Source organism: Triticum aestivum, chromosome 2B, assembly GCF_018294505.1.
Source record: "Triticum aestivum cultivar Chinese Spring chromosome 2B, IWGSC CS RefSeq v2.1, whole genome shotgun sequence".
Classification (NCBI taxonomy): domain Eukaryota; kingdom Viridiplantae; phylum Streptophyta; class Magnoliopsida; order Poales; family Poaceae; genus Triticum; species Triticum aestivum.
Window position 1 is genome coordinate 656,749,659 of NC_057798.1, and position 14,777 is coordinate 656,764,435.

The following is a 14,777-nucleotide window of genomic DNA, read 5'->3' on the forward strand; positions in this document are numbered from 1 at the left end:
GCAAAGTTCCCATCTATGGTCCATACCTGCACCTCTTGATCTCGAAGACATGGGAGAAGCTCTATCTGGAGGAAGACTTTTCTGCTCCAAACTGGGTTCACCACGAGCCTATCAAGCTGCATCAAAAGAACAAGTTGGCCAATACCACTACCAGGGCTGAGGCTGAGGCTGCTAGGATGAATGTTGATGAGGACGAGGTTGAGGAGGAGGAGCTGAGGACAGTTCTGCGGGGTATGCTCCTCCATCTACTGAGCCTTCTTGGGCTAAGAAGCTGAAGGTAAAGATGAAGACCCTATTCTGCATGCAAGCCAAGGGGCAGTACAGGACCCATGTTGCTTCCAAGGAGAGTCGCCAACGCGACAAGAGGATGTTGAAGACGTTCGGCGAGATCGTGGAGAGCGGGTCGGAGAAGAACATCACTCCTGAGGCTGACTGGATGACCAAGCAGGGCTATCAGTGGACCGAGTCAGAGGAGGAGTCCATTCCCGCTGCCGAGACCGATGAGGAGCGTGTTGGGTGATCTCTACAGAGGATGCTACCACCTGTGTCATAGGTGTCCTCTCTGCCTTTTTGGTGTCTCGATGCCAAAGGGGGAGAGAGTGTAGGATTTGCTTTCGTGTCTCTTTGTTTTCATTTGGTTGGACCTTCGTTCATGTTGCTTTTGTTTGTTGGTTTGCGTTTGCGTTCGTGTGTGTCCCGGAGACTATCATATGGTGTAAGACATATGCACTTAAGCTTATCTTATTATCTATTATGCTTAGTAGTTTGTGAGCCTATGCTATCTTGTGCCCTTTACTTTATGCTCATATTCATTACCTTGCCTCCATGCATAGTGTCATTTATATATTGTTACAAGGAATGTCTTGTCTATAAAATATAGGGGGAGTGTTGATACTAGTATGTGTGTCGTGCAGTCCAAAGCATATATATAGAGTGCACACATCTAGGGGGGCTGTCTATATTTTGTAGATGTTGGGTTTGCTTATGTTCGTTTTTGTATCCTTATGTGCAAATCCTGTATTGTCATCAATCCAACAAAGGGGGAGATTATAAGGGCATATTTCTCCCTATGTGGTTTTGGTGATTGATGATAATGCATTTGCGGACTAATCGTGTGTATTAAGCATTTCAAGAATCTCATGTATAGGCACAAGACGATTTGGTGCCCCTCGGAGCCAAAGTGAAGACGGTGTTTCTCTACGTTTCTTTTTGGTGGATTTGAGTCGTAGGAAAGCTGTACTATTAAGAGGGGGTCCGCGTCAGAAAGGTTAGGGTGGAATCAACACGTACACGTCTGTTCCTTTGCACCACCTTTCCTTTGCTTCTTTGGAGCACCGACCGTTTATCCGTGTCTTTACAAAATGAAGGACTCCAAGTGGTATTGTACTATGGCATGCGGTAGTACTACTCAAGGGAGCAGTAGTACCGTAGTGGCCCACAGTAGTACCGGTGAGGGATGCGGTAGTACTGCACAATGCTGTAGTACCGCTCCTCAGGCGCGGTAGTACCATGGCCTCTAGCCCAGCACAGTAATACGCGCGGAAGTAGGGGCGGATGTAATTTTTTACATCCGCGCCCTACGCGGTAGTACCGCTCCCCGCATGTGGTAGTACCGTGTCGGATTTTTGCACAGATCGAAACTTAGCGGAAGTAGCCACAAATGTAATTTTATTAGTCTGTGCCTTCTCAGCCTAGACAAACCCTACCTTGCGATAGTACCGCAAGGACACGCGGTAGTACCGCTCCGGCGGTTCTACCGCTCGTTGCTTTAACGCAACAGGGGTTCATCTGGCTCCTGCCGTGCAAGTGGTAGTATCGTAGTGCCTTGCGGTAGTACCGCAGGCCTGTGCGGTAGTACCACATGTCGCGAGCTGAGTAAGTGGGTAACAGTTGGATCTTTCCTCTCACTATATAAGGGGTTCTTGTTCTCCTAGTTGACTACCTCTTCCATCCGCAAGCTCCATTGTTGCTCAAAGCTCCATTTTCGCCCGATCTCTCTTCCTAGTCAATCAAACTTGTTGATTCTCTAGGGGTTGGTTGAGAAGGCCATGATCTACACTTCCACCAAGAGAAATTTGATTCCCCCCACTAATCCCTTGCGAATCTTGTTACTCATGGGTGTTTGAGCACCCTAGACGGTTGAGGTCACCGCGGAGCCATATTCCATTTTGGTGAAGCTTCGTGGTGTCGTTGGGAGCCTCCAATTAAGTTGTGGAGATTGCCCCAACCTTGTTTGTAAAGGTTCGGTCGCCGCCTCCAAGGGAACCAATAGTGGAATCACGGCATCTCACATTATGTGAGGGCGTGAGGAGAATACGGTGGCCCTAGTGGCTTCCCGGGGATCATTGTGCCTCCACACCGCTCCAACGGAGACGTACTTCCTCTCAAAGGGAAGGAACTTCAGTAGCACATCCTCGTCTCCACCGACTCCACTCTTGGTTATCTCTCACCTTTACTTGTGCAAGCTTATATTGTGTTGTATCCCTTGCTTTCTTGTGTGCTTGTTGTTGTTGCATCATATAGGTTGCTCACCTAGTTGCATATCTAAACAACCTACTTTGATGCATAGTTTAATTTGTTAAAGAAAAGCTAAAAATTGTTAGTTGCCTATTCACCCCCCCCCCCCTCTAGTCAACTATATCCATCCTTTCACTTGGGCTCATAAGCTATGACTTTTGAAGATATAAGTGATCCACCTACATTGGAGGCGCTTGCTTGCCACGAAGCTCTAGCCCTAGCGGTTGATTTATCTCTGAATCAAGTCATCATTGCATGTGATTGCAAAACAGTAGTGGGGGAGATAAAGGAAGGAACTGAAGGAGCTTACAACGCTATCATAAAGAAGATTATAGAGCGATCGAAGGCCTTCATTAGCTGAGAGTTCATTTTTGAAGGACGTCACTTAAATTTTGATGCACATAATTTAGCTAAATTTTCATCTTCTTTAGATGTTGTGCGCCATTTGTGGTTGAGGAGTCCCCATGACCCTTTTGTTATTCCTGTAAACCATACTCCAAATTAATAAAGTTGGTTTATCACTCAAAAAAAGTAATCTGTCACCCTTTTGTTGCATCAGATTGCAAACGGCTTGTTGGCCACATCCAGTATGGTGGGGCAGGAAGGTACGAAGAATCACTAAGGAGATCAGAGATCATGCAAAAACTTTTATTTCTTGTAATTTTATTAATAAATCAAGAGACTTAAATGTCGATGCTCATAAGTTAGCTAGATTTGGTGTCTCTCTCAGTCCGGGAAGACATGTTTGATTGGGCAATCCTCATGATCCCTTAGTGATCACAGTAAACATTTGTTTTCTTTAGGTCTAGTGCGTAAGGAAATCGAAGATGAAACTTATATATTGAGGACATAGACTAGAGCTACCTTTGATTCCTCAAAAAAATTATTAATTACTCCTGGTTGATCTATAAAGCTTGGATGTATTCTCTCGATAAAATAAAAAAATTATAGACAAATAAAATGGGTAATTCCTATTTGACACTTGTTGTCTCACATAGGTGCAAAATCACCTACATTGACAAGGTATTGGCGGCCAAGTTTGTGTTTGGTTTTACAAAGCACTCTAGACGGGTTTATTGAGATTTTTTTTAATTTTACTTCCATCTTTTTGTTTTGTCTGGTTTCAGCTATTTTTTCTTCCTTTTCATCTTACTTGTTTTTAATTCTATTTTTTACTTATTTTCTTTCCTGATCTCTTCTGCATTTAGTTTTTCTCCAGGTTTTCCTTTTGAGCTTTTTCTTTCACACTTTTCCTTTCTTTCTTTTTTAATTGTTTTATGCAATATTATTTTCAATATACAACAGACGCCTTTTAAATACGTAACAATTTTGTATATCTGGTGAATAATATTTTGAAATACTCAATGAACCTTTTTAAACATATACTAAACATTTTTAAATAATTATTTATTTTAATTGTTTTTAAAATACTTAAGTTCATAAGCAGCTCAACGATGAGTTTCTTCAGAGAAAAACCAAGTAGAAAACTAAGAAAATAGTCAAAGGAGTGCACCGCCCATCGCCAGATTGGGCCAGCCATGTACGGTCAAACCTGTGCATAGCCTCGAGTATTTGGCGCTAAAGGCGAAATCACTAATTAAAGAGTACTCTTTGCATAGATTACTCCACCTTGGTTGCGACAAGTGGCGCGCTGCATGTGCTCCACTTGTCGCAACCTGGGAATTTTCATTTTTTTTCGTAGATCCATTTATTCAAAACTTTTTATCTTTTAAACCGTGCGTTCAAATCTCGAACCGCTTTCGCCCTTGGATTCCACGCGTCGAGATCTTCAAAACTAGATCCCATGTTGATAGGTTTTGACGGACTTTTATTTCAAAAAAAAATAGACAAAAAAACCGAACCATGAGCACGGTTTTTTTCCCTTTTCGAAAGAGGCACGGCCATGCCTCTGACGAAATCACAACCATGCCTCTTGCGAAGGAAAAAAAACAGAAAATGTTTTTTCCCGTTTCCCTGGAGGCACGACCATGACTCTCGCGAAAGCACAAGCGTGCCTCTCGCGAAAGCAAAACCGTGCTTCTCGCGAAAGAGAAAAAAACAGAAAACGTGTTTTTTTTCTTTTCCACGAGGCACGGCCACCTCTCGCGGAATCAAAATCATGCCTCTCGTGAAAGAAAAAAATAGAAAACGTGTTTTTTTGGTTTCCGAGAGGCACGGCCGTGCCTCTCGTGAAAGCACAACTGTGCCTCTCGCGAAAGCAAAACCATGATTCTCGTGAAAAAATGCGTTTTTTTGCGGAAAAAAAATTTGTTTGAATTTTTTTTTGTCGAAACGCTAGGGAAGACCGGTGAAAAAACAAAATGTAAAAAAAACAAAAAAAAACCGTTTAAAAAGCCAAAAACGTGTGCGGAAAAATAAAAAAACAAAATTCAAAAGGAGCGCCCAGAGCGCGACACGTGGCGAATTGCTGAGAGTGCACCAAGTGGCGCTGATTGTTGCGAGGCTCCCGAAGGAGCGCTCGTTAATTAGTCGCTCCCCGCTAAAGGCGTCTAGTAGATGGTCTCTATAAGTGGTGAGGTAATCTAAAGAAGGCATATAAAGTAAAAATAAAATAAAGGGTAGGCTTATAAAGTGTGGGCTTTTCTCCTCGAGGTCAATTTTCGGGGCCAAGTTATCAAGGACTGTAAGTGAATGAGAGATACTTCCTTTGTAAACTAATATAAGAGTGTTTAGATCACTACTTTAGTGATCTAAACGCTCTTATATTAGTTTACGGAGGAAGTAGAAAATTTGGGCGCTGTTATACACTGTGTTTTTAGGCAGTTACCCACGAAATGGGCCATAATGGGTGCGCCTCATTCAATACATGCACATATTTCCAGTTTCTTAAATATACTATAACAAAAAACTAAAATGTTTGTGTAATAAAAAAAATTCCAACATATAATAAATAAATATTTATGCACATTTAGATATGTTATATTTTTCCTTACATATTAAACGATTTGGATTAAAAGTGTTGTGTTTTTAGAACATTTTCACGTAACTGAAAGTGTTTGCTTATCATAAAAATTTCCATATTAATAATAAAGTGTTCCTATATTTTTTTATAATATACGTGTAATTTTAAAATTTACGACATTAAAACATTATTCATGTACTTTGATAATGTGTTCACACATATTTAAAATGGTCTGTGCATTTTTAAAATGTTATTTCAACTCTTGAAAATGTGAAAGCATTTGAAAATAAAATAAATTATTCTGAAAATGTTTTCAAGTTTTTTTATAAAACTATTTGTGTATTTTTGGAAAAAAATGTTTAAAAGGTACTTCATTGAAGAAGGGTACAAAAATAGAAAATGAAATTGAAAACAATAAAAAGGACATAAAAGGGAAAATGAAAATAAAATGAAATAGAATAAAATAAAAGGACACTAAATTAAAATGCCCACTATTTTGATAAGAAAATTAAAATGCCCACTATTTTGCATGGAAAATGGCATGAATATTATACTCTCATGATCAAGAAATGTTTTCTCCTTAATGGTACGTGGATACTTACTATGGTTTGGATTTGGAAAGAATGTGTAACATAACGGAACCAGGATAATAGAAATGAACTTGAATAATAATCTACTTCATCAGCTTGACCAAGTCATAGTGCGAGTGAACCAAACTCCGTAAGGGCATCCAAATCTGCCATGTATGGGAAGACCCTAACTTGGCCTATTCATATGGCTTTATTGTGTCATCCCGGTTTACAGGTTAGGCGAGTGTGCTAACTTGGCCTGGTAAAGGCATCTAACTTTCTGGATCCTGGACTTGTATGGTTCCGTGATAGCGGCGACATTGGAGATCAGTGAGTGGTGGGGTTTAGAGTCAAGGATGGCTGGATGGATGTTTTATAGGCATAGGCGGCTATGGGCTCTAGGTGGGTCATTTTTGGCCTGCCTTATCAGTAACACGAGCAGGCTAAGTTTGGGCCCGTCATTGGTAATTTGGGCCCCTGAGGGGCTCTGTATGCCATATTAATGACTGCCCATTGTGCAGTTATCACTGGTATCTCTACTCGTAATATCTCAGTTCGTAGTCTCCGTTCATCGGTTAATTTTCGTCCCATCTTTCCTTGGTTTTTTTTCATACCTCCTCCCACCTCACAGTGAGCCGCGTCGAACCAAAAAAAACCTTGTAGCGATCCCCCCACGCAGACCAATGGCTGACCTCCCGTCGCACCCAAGAAAAGCAGACGAAAAAAATATACGAAAATTAACCATCGAAAAAAAACCAAAACCAATCGCACGCATCCAGAAATCCAGAAATAAGAATAGAAGCTCTCCTTCCGCCTCCTCAGCGATTTGGGCTTCCTGGCCGTTGGATCAGGCCGCTTGATGTGTTTTTGGCCGTCCGATCGAGATCTGGAGAAGCCTGGGCCGTCGGATCTGGAGCTGACACTGCTGGAATGAATAGTAATGGCAGCAAAATGTAAATATCATGCCCCCACCGGGGTATTCTGGTCATTTCACTCGCCGGGGATATAAAAGGGCCGGCTCCAGTGGAGGCAACCCTAGACGGCTCCCCTCCCCCTGCCGCGCGCCTCCTCTCCCCCTCTCTCTCGTTCCCCTCCCTCCCGCGCGCCTCCTCTCCTCCCGCCTCGCCACCGCCTCCTCTCCCCTCCCGCGCCCGCCTCCCTGCCCTGCCGCCAGCGCCGCCGCCGCCGCTCGCCCGGGCACCCATCCCCGGCCTCACGCCGCCCATCTAGAGAGATGGGGGCCGCGCGCGACGAGGCCGGCCTAGCCGCCGCCTCCTTCTCCCGCGACCGCGTCGCCCTCTCCTCCTTCCTCCGGCCTCCCTGTCGTGCCGCCCCGCCGCCTCCTCCCTCGCTCGCTTCCTCTCCTCCCATAGTCGCCTCCCTCCCTCCCTCGCTCTCGTGCAGCCGCCGCGGCGCTCCCGCATCTCCTCCCCTTCCTCTCCCACCACCATGTTCGCGGAGGCGCTGTAGATCCCCGCCGACCAGGCCGCGCTGGCGCTCAGGGCGCTCGCCGCCGTGCTCCCCGGCGACGACGACGGGCGCCGCCACCAGTGCCTCCTTCTCCGCTGCTACCTGACCTCCTCCTCCTCCCCTCGTGCCATTCCCCAACCCTAGACGCCGCTCCCCGCTGGCCATCCTCCCCGTCCACGGCTGCCACGCGCGTTCCCGCACCAACCCACCACCTCGCCGCGGGGGCGCGTCCGCCGGGGCTGCCCTTCCACGCCGTCTCCGTCCGCCCCCGCCACTCAACGGCCACGTCGGCCTCGGCGTCAAGTGCGCCAAGGAGGCGGCCACGGCCAACCGCGGCGGCATCATCCTCGCCAAGCTCTCCATCGTGCCCGTCAGGAGGGGCTACTGGGGGAACAAGAACGACCAGCCCCATACCGTCCCATCGTCAGTACGGTGCGTGCCTCCCCTTCTTCCCCCTTATCCTCTCCCCTCCGCTCGGGGAGAAGAGGAACCCAACCGAATCAAATCCAGGGGAGGAGAGGCAATCTGTAGATAGATAGATGGATTGGTGGAAGAACCCCCAAATCGAATCCATCCTCTTTGCTTTGGTTAGAATTAGCTGGTGGCTGCCTTTTTGTTGATTAGAATTAGGTGCCGTGGGGATGTTCCCGTGGTTGGATCCGTTCCGATGTTCCCGTGGTTAGCTCCATTCCCCTCTGTTTCCTTCGCTTCCCGCCATGGATTTCTTGTTCTTTCTGCGCAGGATTGGGTTCTGACCGGGTTTCTTTCCTCCCTACTTCTGGTTGTTCTTCTTGCAGCGTGGAATCAGCAGCAAAGTGGAGGAATTTCAGGCGGAGGAAGGATTTGGCCGGCAGCTCAGGTGCCCGCCCCCTGGGGGTCTGAAATCGTGGCCGCCCGCGTCCCCCAGAAGGTGCTGCAGTTCGCCGGCATTGATGATGTCTTCACTTCCTCTCGTGGATCCACCAAGGTATAAACTAACCCTCCCTATATCCATATTATGCGATGCTCTCGTCATTGGAACTTACTGTCAGTACAAAATTGCTTGTATTATGTGTGCATAGTGTAGAATGTTCAGTTTAATTATGCTGAATCTTCTGATCTGCTTCCAAAGTGATTGCCTTGTGCAGCGTGAACTATTATAATTGCACTTGATGCAGTCTCCTATATGGCAACTGATTAGTCTTGAAGTGATAATGTGTCTTTATCTACTTTATACTTCTACAATACAATACGAGAGATATGACAGTATGGAGTTCATTTAGAGTCTTGGCAGATCATATTCTAGATTACTGATCACTACATGGAATCCTACAATGTCAAGAATCTCATATATGCAGTCATCAGTCTTGCGCACACGAAGATGAGGTCTGAGCTTGGCATGATTACTCTCCACAAGACTTACAAACAACCATAAATGTGTGCCCCCTCTATGTTAGGATGTAAATTTTGCACATAATGGTATTTTTAGGAGTATGCATTCTGTCACAAAAAAAGTGTAGTTCTGAACCTGCTAGATTTAAATCAGAAGATGTCGTGCTGACTGAGAAATTTCAAGCAGAAGATGCACATATTGTACTTCTCTTGACTATTGTTTCTTCCTCCATTTTCCCTTTGTGGGTATGTCCATTTTTCATTAGATAGTTTTCTACAACGCATATCCAATAAATTCACAAATTTATAATTTTGACGTACTGCTGAAGGTAGAGGGACAAAAATTCAAGATTCAAATGAGCGACTCAAATTTAGGATTTCAGTGTATTGTTTTCCGCAAGAAACAAACATACTTTACTGCCACCCTTTATCCACTTACTATTAAACACTGATGTTAACTACTCAATCAGTAGGTTCTACAGATCATCTCCCTCTTTGTTTGGGTCAAAGGAAATTGTATATTGCCTGTTTTGATAAGTTGGACAAGAGGCTGTCAGTTCTGTTCATGGTTGCACATATGCTCTGTTACTGTATTAAGAAAGCTGCAGCCTGCCCAAGGGGCTGTCAATCCACCAGGTTACAGTCCAGGCCAAGCTATTAATTCCCATCCTGCCCAAGGGAACTATGAGTATTGTTTTATCCGGTTTATATCGTGCTCCACATTGGTTACCTAGAAAATATAATAATACATCGGTTGTTTCATGCTGGAACAAGTTCCTAATGTTTTCAAAATTCTTACTTTCTCTTGGATGTTCATATTTCATACAAACACACGTTATGCTCTTTGTGTATACGATACGTCTAGAAACTTTAAAACTTCTGCACAATCTGACAGTGATCCTTTATGTTTTAGGATCTTGAATGTACTGTTAGGATCGGATTGGTTAGGTTTTCCGGTTTATTATTCTTATCAGATTTCTGTTGTATGTATTTCTGCTCTCTACTCTGTTTTGCTTCCAATAAGTAGTAGTTAGTATACCATTTTTTTCTGTTTTTGCAGTGGTAATTATGTATGATTCTCAATACATGCATTATTCTTTCTCTTGATTCGTCCCTCTTTTACTTGCATGCTATTCTTTTTAATGGTTTTACATGCATTATAACGAAAAATGTAGAGGTTGGATATATATTTGCTATGCATTATTGAAGCGCTGCAGTGCATAAATATCTTTCCATGTATTTGGTGAACAGAAATGGAATCGCCACCTTCACAGCAGAACATCACGCGCGAGTGGTCGATGGACTGCCAATGCTGCTCCAAAGGGGGCTGACCTTCACCTCCCCGTGTCCCTGAACAAGATGGACCAACGAGTTGTGACCATGTCCTCTGCGAGAAGTGCATCAAGGTGGCCATCAAATTGTCGCTGCTACTACTGCTCGACCTGTGCTCTGAACGGGGCTGACACCGCGTGCTGCTTGCCATTGGAGCAGGCCATGGAGCTTCTGCTTGCCATGCGTGCCTCCTTCCTTCGGCAGAAGCACCAGGTAGTATTTACTATGTTGAGTGATCTTCCTTTTCCTCTTAAAAATACAGTTTTGAAAAAAAATCTAGACTGGTTCAGTGTTTTTCCTAATTAGAAATAACTCTAATCAATAACCGTTACAAAGCCTCCTAATTAGAAATAACTCTAATCAATAACCATCACAAAGCCACCTAATTAGAACTAACTCTATTCAATAACCGTTACAAAGCCTCTGTGTGTGTGACCTCTGCTCTTTCCATTTTCTTGGCTTGCAAGTCGCCGCTGGAGCCGGACAAGGTCATGATGACTTGCCTTACCTGGTGAGGTACTGACTAGGAAGAGTACAAGCCGCCACCACCATGTACCAGATGGCGCCGTCAAGGACATCATACTGCTGATGATCTACAGGTCCATTTCTCCTTCTCTCCCTCTCTCTCAAATGTCAAGCTCGATTCTTATCATTTTGCACAATGGGGGTCCCCTGGAATCCACTTGACCGGAATGACGTGTCTTGTGATATGCATTTCATACGGTTGCTTTCCTTTGATATTTTCCTGCTTTGTATTTGTCTATGGATATGAACAAATATGATTATGATTCCTGCATTGCATATGGTTGCTTTCCATTGATGATAAATGGTGAACAACTATGGTGTTTTTCCAGCTTAACTACAGAAAGTTGAAATGTGCCTAGCTCGAATCCATTTGTCACTCAAGCGTCTTCCTTTCTACTTCATATATGGTTCTGGTATGTCCTTTATACTCAGTACATTCATGTCTGGTTTGTGAGATCTGCTAAATTTAATGTTGCGCCACATGCAAGATAGATGATCTCCATATATTATTACTTTTGACTGACAAGAAGTTCAGATATTGTTGCTCTGTACTAATTATACTGAGATTATTTCTCTCTTATTGCTTTGGATGCTGAAATGTATTTCCGACCCTATACAAAAATATTTGTGTGTGTAAATAATGCATCACATAGTTTTTCTGTTGATAAACAAATTTTTGATGTATAAGCACTACCAAATCAGATTACCAAACTAAGAAATCTACCGCTCGCTCCACAATAGGAATCGAAGAGTACCCTCATTTTAGTCCTTGAATTGTTTATTTCCTATATTATTTGGCTTCTGAAGTTCAGATGCAGTCGAACAACAAAGATTGTTTTTGCTTGCTTGTGGCGACGTAAGTATATGGTTTGCTCTGAAATATTAGTACTTTTGAGCTTACAGAGCACTATATATGAGTATATGTTTGGCTAGCGGTTCCCTTCAGGATACATGTGCTAGGTTTCAATATACGTCTTTGTTGCCTTGCTTGATTTGTTAGGCGTCTCATTTTTTTCTCTGTCTCGCAAGATATAATAGGCAGAGGCAAATAAAAAATCTACGCCATAAACTGATCCACACTGTAACTATGATACATATAGAACTGTCAGTTTAAAGCTTGCTCTGGAAAGAGGCATTCTACTTTATGCTCTTCGCTTATTATCTCTGTAAAATCTTAAGATTTTGGAGTGAGTTCTGAAATCTATTAGATCTAGACTTATACTTAGATTTGTCTGGTATCGGTTTTGCGTATCTTGTACTGAGTAAATAGTGAGGCTTAAATAGCATATTTGATTTCTACTGCTCAGTAAATGCTGGGAGCCCTAGGATCTTTCATCCAACGGTGGGGGAAATAACACCAAAATGATACATAAATGAAATTTAGATCTGGATAAAGAATTAAATCCTATGGCTAATCGGCAGCTAAGTTTGGTCTACTGAGATTTAGCTAATTCTCATTTGACTTAGCACTAGCAAACAGATTGATATTATGAAGTTGAGCAAAATATGGCTTCTTTATTGCACCTTCTCAGTATATTTTCTCAAATCAGAAGTATAAATTGTGAAAACTACTCTTTTTTGTAGCTTCTATCTTTGCCTGTATTGCTGAAGATAGAATGGATCTTCTTAGGGCTGCGATTATTGGCCCTAAGGGAACACCCTACCATGATGGCCTCTTCTTCTTTGATGCACATTTTACCTCTAATTATCCTTCTGAGCCTCCGGTATATAAGCTTCCGGCATTTTTATCATTTTACTAAAATGCTTAACACTGATGGTGCTGCAGTTGGTGCATTACCATTCTGGAGGGCTTTGACTTAATCCGAACTTGTATAATTGTGGAAAAGTCTGCCTCATTGGTTTTGTAAACTACCATGAGGGCTCTTCATCTCCAGTCGCTGGTCCACTGCTTCTCTGGTTTTATAAAAAAGGTAGATATTGTTCTTTTCCTACCTCATTGGTACTTATAGCCTTATAGGAAGCTGATTCTCAAATTGGCTAATAAGCAAGGCTTAAATTGGCTAATAAGCAAGGCTTCTCTGGTTGTATGAACCAGCATTACATTTGAAACTGAATCAAGTTAACAGTAGATGTAAAGGATTTTTTTCTGTCATGTTTGTCAAAATAGTGCATGACACATATCATGCTCATTGGTATGCACGTGGGTTACAGTTACTGTACTGGTTACAAAATCACCCAGGCTCTGTCATGAGAAATATAAGACAACAAAAAACAGTTGGTTACTTCTCTCCAATTTCACATGGATAGTTGGATTTTGGGGTACATGTGTAGTTTTAGTTCTGTAACTTTAATTGACTCCATGGTTAGTTGTTCGCACACTGTTCAGTTAAAAATATAATGCCGTATGAGTATAAGAATACTAACGAGCTTTCGCTCATGCTACAGCTGCAGTAACAACTAAGCATCCGATATATAATAACATCATGAAAGGGGCACGGAGCGGCGATCCAATATACACCGGCGACGAAGGTATATTCGTATACAATATGTATATGGTACCATCATCTCGGGCTTCCTCGGACTTACTGTTTGACCTTTGTGCCTGTTCATATAATGATGTGATTCGACACGCTGATTGCCTTTTTATCCGCTGATTTTTCTTTTCTCTCTTTTTTATGATTAAATTTTCAGGAAAATACCACTGTATGATTATATAGGTTTAGCTCCAGTTCACATTCTTTACTTTTTCAAGTGCATGCTGCTATGGTTCAGAGCAAAATTCAGTTTTCAATTAGAGTTCAGTGATGTTCTTACCTTAGATTTTATTTTGCGTAATTGTAGGAAGTGGGGATGGACATTCGTGGATTTGCCGTCCCTGATTTGCTTTGTGGAGGTGTAATCTTTCATAATGTGTTGTTAACATATCTCTGGAATAAGTTCTTATGTTCAGTACATATAGTTTGGCTGATTATCTTTTAGGGGCCTTCTTTGGAAAGGCTTCGACAGACTGTTTGAATTACTGCCTTATTAGGTTAATGGAATTTGAACATGTGACTTTATCTTAGTGTCAACCATACAAAGGAATTAGTGACCTGTTCTTAATGATATATAGAGGAGTAGGCAGTAATGCATGGTAATAATAAAAAATGCATCATGTGTGTGTGCAGGACACATGCCCATGATTCATAATGATTTGTGGCAGTCTTAGAAGAAAAATTCCCATTGCTTTCATCCCCTTTTGAGTGTCAATTGCAAAGTTCATCCGTTGGTGAAAGGAAACTGTACTCTTCTTTGTTTTAGTGCTCTGTCTCCCTACTTCTATGACAGAATGGTGTGGCTTTGTGTACAGTGAATGTTCTCTACTCTTGCATCCCATGTATTACTATTGACAGGGTTTGTCTACACTTATCTTTAAGGCTACAACCTGGAATCTCATAGGTGTGTGAAGATGATCTAGGACATTGCTTTGTTAGGGGTTCACTTATGTACAAGAATGGCATGTTCTTTCACGTGTAATATATTGTGGTTTTTTCTACTCGACACCACCTGGACCATGATCACTGTAACCTACTCTATGGTTTGGATCTGAGCACTGGACCATGGTGCTGGACAGGGCACGACGCCCTAAAGACCACTCTTTGGAATTCCAATATACTTAGATACTCCCTTGGTTCCAAAATAGAACGGAGGGAGTAGAAATGAAAGTTGAGGACCAACATGTATGTTGTATCGTGGATGTCCCCCTTCATAGCATTGTTTTATGAAATGCACTAATACTCCGAGAAGTTGTTTTGAGTATATTTGTATATTTGTTACAACAAGTATGCTTTGGTATGAAGTTTGCCAATATCGTGTGATGAATCTTGATGGTTTACTAACCACCTTTTTTAGATGTTACCTTTGCAGTGAAGTTTTGGTATAACTTTAGCCTATGTTGGGTAGCTGCCTTGCTTATATATGGATGTGCTGCAAACTTTGTTTCAGATTAGGACATTGCTCTCTCATGTTCGTGCTCTTAGTACTGAACTTAATGGAAGTGGTTACCTTTCGTGGTCACGTGACTCGATGTCTTTTATTAGAAGTGAATGTTTCTTCTTTCTTTTATTTTG

The 14,777-nt window shown here is 42.5% G+C and overlaps 1 protein-coding gene across 1 annotated transcript; it reads left to right on the plus strand.

Annotated features, from left to right (window-relative positions):
• The first annotated feature begins 7,243 nt into the window (after positions 1-7,243).
• LOC123039371 (serine/arginine repetitive matrix protein 1) lies at positions 7,244-14,205 on the plus strand. The gene is made up of 8 exons (XM_044462568.1): positions 7,244-7,300; positions 7,383-7,911; positions 8,277-8,446; positions 10,102-10,781; positions 11,037-11,120; positions 12,494-12,638; positions 13,114-13,197; positions 13,510-14,205. The coding sequence occupies exons 1-4, from the start codon at positions 7,244-7,246 to the stop codon at positions 10,486-10,488; spliced, it is 1,143 nt and encodes a 380-aa protein (XP_044318503.1). The 3' UTR covers positions 10,489-10,781; positions 11,037-11,120; positions 12,494-12,638; positions 13,114-13,197; positions 13,510-14,205.
• The last annotated feature ends 572 nt before the right edge of the window (positions 14,206-14,777 follow it).